Below are 6,414 nucleotides of genomic sequence, written 5' to 3'. Positions count from 1 at the left end.
GAATTTACCCTTGAAGAGGGGCTGTGGTTGCACATATGGGAGACAGCCTGAAAAGGCTTGGAGGTGGGAGATGAAAGGACCTACTTGTTGGGAGAGGAGCAACAAGCAGGCCAGCTTGGCTGAAGCTAGGAGTGCTTGAAGAGGAATAATCAGCCTCTTATAATTATTGATATTATTGTTTTTGTTGTTGATATCATCACCACCACCACCACCATCATCATCACCATCATCACCACCACCACCACCATCATCACCACCATCATCATCACCATCATCACCATCATCATCACCACCACCACCACCACCACCATCATCACCATCATCATCATCACCATCACCATCGTCATTGTCATCGTCATCGTCGTCATCATTATCATCATCACTAGGATTTAGAACCTAGACAGAGTCTCCTACTGAAATAAAAGCGCCCTGCATTTTATTGCTGACACAGAGACGCTGTCGCGCATCTTCCCCTGGGACTGGACTCCACTGAGATACACTCTCAGGCCTACAGTCCCACGTGACTTTTCCCCGGGCAGTCACCAGTTTGAATTTCGACTTTAGGAAGCGTGAGCCTTGCTACTATTGGTTCCCTCCCACATCGTTCTTTTCCTCCGCCAATAGGGCTCCGGGGGACGATCCTTTTGTCCTGACCAATCAATCTACTTTGTCGTTTTAGATTCCCGATGCGTCAAGGCTGCCGGCGATCATGATTGGCTTTCGCGAGCCCCGCCTCCGCTGTGATTGGCTGCGCCTCAGGGAGAGCGGACCGATGGCGGAAGACGCCGAGCTGCGGGGGCTGATTTACTCCAGGCACAGCTAGAGGTTGGGGCTTCCCGGAGGAAGAGGAGAGCACAAGTCATTCTGCTGTACTTATGGAGCCGGTTCTGTGTCCAGATCACGGTGAGGGGGTCGGGGCGAGGACTGGGGGGGGGGGGGGGGGGGGGTGGGGAAGGGTGCCTGGAAGAGGAGACGGAGTTTCTTCTGCTTCCACGGGTCGATATCGAGGGTCCTCAGTGTCGCCTTCTCTCCTCAGGGACTCTTTGCTTACTGAAAACCGGAGTCCGCGAGGGCCCCAATAAAGGCAAGAGCTTCTTCGTCTGCCGGGGAGAGTCGTGTGGCTTCGTGCGGCCAGTCGAGTAGGTCCTGGGTGGTGGGGTGGGACGGGGCTGTCGGAGCCTGCCTGTGCTTGTCTCCCCAAGTAAGGCTAGCACACCTTTGCCATGTGACCCTGGGCAAGTCGCTTTACCATCCCTCCTAAGACTGTAAGTTGCAGATCTGCATTGATGAAGGGAGTTTCACTCACCTGAAAGTTCCTTATGCCGATGAAATTTCCAAGGCCATCTCCTTTCCCTATCCATGTGCAGAGACCTGGGTTAGGGTTAGAGCCAGAAATCGAATTAGGGTTAGAAATAGAAACAGAATTTGGCTTAGACCCAGGTGCTGAGAGTAATCAAAGTTTAGCCAAGGCAAGGTCCCTGCCCTCAAAGAGCTTACAGTCTAGTCCTGATGTATATAAGGAATGAGAGCAGGGGTTTTTAACCTTTTTTGGTGTGTCATGGGTAGGCTAGTGAAGCCAAGGGACCCATTTCAGGGGTGAGCTAGTAAATGTTTAACAACTTGCTCAGGTGAGGGAAGTGCATGAATGACATACCTTTAACCTATTTTATTAACATTTTCTTGTATCACTTTTCATTCTAAGCAACCAACAAAACAAATCAAGCTCTGATTTGTAGTTTGCCAATTTCCAAGTGTAAATGCCGACATTAAAAATTTTAACACTTGGCTTCAGTTTGAGCTGGTACACCTTTGATCACACACTGTTCTATTTCCTTCACTCTTGGCTTCAGCCAAGCTAGCCTGCTTATTGGGGAGCAATGGGTAGGTCTTTTCATCTCCTACCTCCCTGCTTTTGCATAGATTGACCTCCATACCTGTAACCACTGGCCCCCTTTAAGGACAAACTGAGATGCCTCCTACTTCAAGAGCACTTGGCTGATTGGGCTAGTAGTTTTTCTCTCAGCCCCTGCCCCTATTGCTTTATATCTCTTTCATGTATTTCTTATATTCACTTATCTGTAAACACATTTTCCCAATAGAATGTAAATTCCTTGAGCAAAGAGTCTGTACCACTTCTATATTCATATTCTCATTGCCTGGCACATAGTTGATAAAGTAATAACTAGCATTTACATGTCATTTTAAATGTGTAAAATACATAGGATTACAAAGGAAAGCAACTATATTGAAATAGTTATCAAAATATAAAAAAAAACTATAGGTTCACGGACTGCAGTTAAGAACTCTTGGGTTAGCTAGATATGAACAAAGTGGAACAGATGATTAGCTGTAACTGGTATGTTTATGTAGCTTCAAATTTCCTTTCTTCACCCAAACCCTGTAAGATAAGTAGCCAACCACAATTATCCCAGTTTTACAGATGAGAAAACAGGCTCAGAGAGCTAATATGACTTGTAGGATCACAGTGTCTGAAGCTGATTTGAATCCAGGTCTCCTGATTCCAAGTCCACTGTTCTAAGCCCTGTAGCCTCTTAACTGATTGGGGATGGGAGTGGGAGGAGGAAATCTAGGATGGCCTAAAGGAAAGCAGTATGGTAAAGTAGACAGGATTGGACTTAGGAGTCAAGGTACTGTCCTCTCTCTGCCTCCAGCTAGCTATGGAGACCTTTCCCGGAGTAAAATTCTGTGATTCTATCGTCCTTTAGCAGTGGTTACTTGTTTATGCCACAGTTCAATTAGACAAACATAATTAAAACATTAAATGTCTACTCTGTATAAGGTGCAATTCTAGGAAGTAGGGACATAAAAACAAAAATAGAATAGTTCTTCCTCTGTCTCTTTGCTAAAATGATAGGTAGCATTTATATAGGTAGCATTGTCTACTATGTGCCAGGCACTAAACTAAGTGCTTTACAGTTATTATCTCATTTTATCTTCACAACAACCCTGGGAGGTAGGTGCTAGTATTATTCCCTTTTTGCACATGGGGAAATTGAGGTTGATAGGTTAAATGACTTACTGAGGAAGGATTTCAATAACTTGCCCAGGATCACATAACTATTAAGTAAGTGTCTGAGGGAGGATCTCAACTTAGGCCTTCCTGACTCTTAAGTCCAACACTAAATTGGTGATGGCTTATCATTCCCATATTAGAATCAATCCCCCTATGAACATTTTCACATGTATGAAATTTATAAGTAGGGAAAGAAACATACACAGTTGTGAAATAATTTGCTTTGTGGCTTTGCAGTGAATATGAAGCTGGTTTTCTAACTTACAGACCTAATTCAGCTGAGTCCCGCTGCTTTCTAAGAAAACTTCCAGCTTCATACTTCACTTGATAATAAAAGGAAGAAATTATTGGAATGCTACCCAGGACAGAATATTCTCCTGACAGCTGGAGTAGTTTTGCAACTTAACAAATATAACAAACTACATGTAGAATAAGAAAATAAGTTTCTATCTTCTCATTTTGGTCTTTATTTACTATTTATTGATTTTTAGCTAAGCTTGGTTTAAAAAAAAGTTTTAATACTCATGCAGATAGTGTGAGGTATTGGGCTTAGTTTAAAGAAAGAAAGTATGTCCTCTCAATACATGCATTTAGCTTGGTTTTATATTTTTTTAACTAATGAATCTGGGTTACTTGAAAAAAACTAAGTGATACTTTCTTTTTACCTGTACCGTCAAAAAATGATGTTTTGGGATAAACATTGTCTTAGACCTGTAATAAGTTGATAGGAAAAGAGAAATTACTGGATAGAAGACTAGTTGGAGCGTTTTTTTTTTTTTTGTTGTTGTTGTTTTTTTACAACTTAATAGATATAATAACGGACTACATATAGAATAAGTTTCTTATTTGTTTTTTTTTTGTTTGTTTGTTTTGTTTCGGTGAGGCAATTGGGATTAAGTGACTTGCCCAGAGTCACACAGGTAGTAAGTGTCAAGTGTCTGAGGGCAGATTTGTACTCCTACTCCAAGGCAGAGCTCTATCTCCTGTGCCACCTAGCTGCCCTGATAAGCTTCTTATTTTATAAGAAAGTATCAAGTTTAAGTATCAAATTCAAGAAAGTATCAAGTTTATAAGTTCAAGTGTCTTAAATGCTTGAACTTTGTCACAACTGTCCCACCTTCCTAGCCTTGGGTTTTGCTCCTGTGCCCACCTTTAAGGATCTGCAAGCTAATCTTTAATAGGTTCAGTAGCTGAATTCTAACCAGTTCAGAATCTGGGATAAATAAATGAAGACAGATGTAAAGCAGCCAGTGGCAACATATGTCTGCACACGTACTACTCTACAGACAGATGTGCCTTTCTTATCTGGACCTTGCTTACCTGAAAACTTAAACTTTGCTGAACAAAGCCAAGGCCAGGTAACAACCACAAAGATCTCTAGGCAGTCAAAATCTTTGTTATAAGGTTCATTCACCAAAGATTCACTTAGAGGAAAGCCCCTCAGAGCCCATTATTGTTCCACATAATTCTACCTTCCAACCCTTTGTATTTCTTCCTTTGCACACTTTACTAGTTCCAGATAAACAGTTGTTTATATTCCTTGGTTTCATACAGCCCCCACCCACTGCAGGGCGTTTACATACGTGTTTTCCCACGTTTCAAATAGACTTCCTTCTCTCCTTCCTATCTGCATCTGTGGAAAGAAATCCATCCCTCCCTTTGAGCCCAGCTCAGGTGTATCTCTTCAGTATCTTTTCCTGGCCTTTTTTTTTGTCCAGTATACTCCCTCCTAAAAAAAAATCCCTTGACCTCTTACAAAACACTTTTATGCACATTCTAATTAGCATAAGTTTTGTCTGCACATATTAAGAACCTCGAGGGGTATATCCCTAGTATCTGACTGTTCGTTGGAAGGACAAATACTGAAGCTGAAGCTTAAATACTTTGTCCATATAATGAGAAGATAGGACTCATTGGAAAAGACTCTGATAGTGGAAAAGATTGAAGGCAAAAGGAGATGGGGATGGCAGAGGATGAGACACATAGATAGTGTCATGGAAGCAATGACTATAAACTTGGGTAGACTTTGGGAGATAGTAAAGGATAAAAGGGCCTGGCATGCTATGGTCCATGGGGTCACAAAGAGTCACATGACTGAACAACAGCAGTCCCTAGTATCTAGCAATGTTTTGCACATAGTGTTTAATAAATGTTTGTTGAGTGTTGAAGCTTACTTCTTAGTTTCCCCCCAATTATAGCAGAGCAGAAGTAGCAAGATAAAAGTGAAAGATGCTGATAAAAGCAGTGACAATAAGAAGTTAGAGTTGACAGCTTTTATTATAGAAAAGCTAAAGTAAACACAATAAGCCTAACATTTGAGGGTGATAATATAAGGGCAAACAACTCTCCTTGCCTCAATGGTCATAAATACTATAAAACAACACATTAATTGATATTTGTAACAACCCAGAGTTATCAAAAGCTTTTAAATTATATTTACTGTTTAAGGAGGTAGTGATGTATTATGTGTTTTTAAAAGATCCTATCATGTCTGTCATCTCTAATCATATCTAAAATCTAATATCAAAAAATGTCTAAAGGGAGCTTTGCTACTTAGAAAAGTAAATTTCAGTTATCTGGCAAAGTCTTATGCAAAATTCCTCAACAGCAGGATGTATCATGTTGGTATATAGAACAGCAATGCTTTTAGAGGCCTGGCCTCATGAATGAGTTTTGTGTTTCTCTTATGTTTAAGAAAAATTGTGTTTAGGATTCTGTCTTAGGATATTGACTGCTTGATTTCTTGCCTCCTGAAATGGAAAAAAAATCTGATATTCTTTTTCTATCTTCAGTGTTCCTGTTTCTCATTGTTTATTACACGAAGATTATGTGGTAGAGCTTCAGGATTTGTTTCAGCCACAAGACAAGAAAGAATACAGGTATGTCCCAAGGATGTTTGTGCACACGTATGTGTGTGTATGTCTTATATATGTGTTTTATATGTGTGTGTATGCATACATGCATATATATACACACGTGTAAATGTTTGCTCTGCTCTGTCTTCTTAACACTTTTGTACTCTTTGAATAATTACTCTTTGTTAATTGTTGCATATCTTTTCCTCCTGGCCAGGTGATTATGACTGACTGGTTAATCTGAAATATTGATATGGGTAATCATAGGGCTAGCAGATATCCCACTCCCATCCTCATTGGTGATCTTAAGATTTCTGGAAAATGAAAGATATATCATCAGGAAAAATTTGGGAGGCTTTAGGACAGTGGTATCAAATTTAAATGGAAACCTATGACAGCATATTAACTTAAAAACAACAAATTAACACCGTCTGGGTTGTATTTGATTTTTATTCATTTTGTTAAACATTTCCCAGTTATGTTTTAATCTTGTTCAGACTGTGTTTGGGATTTTGACACCTCTGC

The 6,414-nt window shown here is 40.6% G+C and overlaps 1 protein-coding gene across 1 annotated transcript in view; it reads left to right on the top strand.

The window, feature by feature from the left end:
• Window positions 1-759: 759 nt before the first annotated feature.
• Window positions 760-6,414, top strand: part of TTF2 (transcription termination factor 2) — a 64,509-nt gene continuing 58,854 nt past the window's right edge. Inside the window, exons 1-3 of the mRNA XM_027866778.1 lie at window positions 760-903; window positions 1,037-1,139; window positions 5,827-5,913. Coding sequence (XP_027722579.1) covers window positions 876-903; window positions 1,037-1,139; window positions 5,827-5,913 — 218 coding nt within the window. The 5' untranslated portion in view covers window positions 760-875. The remainder of the gene's footprint in view (window positions 904-1,036; window positions 1,140-5,826; window positions 5,914-6,414) is intronic.

Source organism: Vombatus ursinus, unplaced genomic scaffold (genome assembly GCF_900497805.2).
Source record: "Vombatus ursinus unplaced genomic scaffold, bare-nosed wombat genome assembly UNPS02014782.1, whole genome shotgun sequence".
Taxonomy (NCBI): Eukaryota; Metazoa; Chordata; class Mammalia; order Diprotodontia; family Vombatidae; genus Vombatus; species Vombatus ursinus.
Note: the sequence above shows the minus strand (reverse complement) of the source record. Positions and strands in the feature narration are given on the sequence as shown.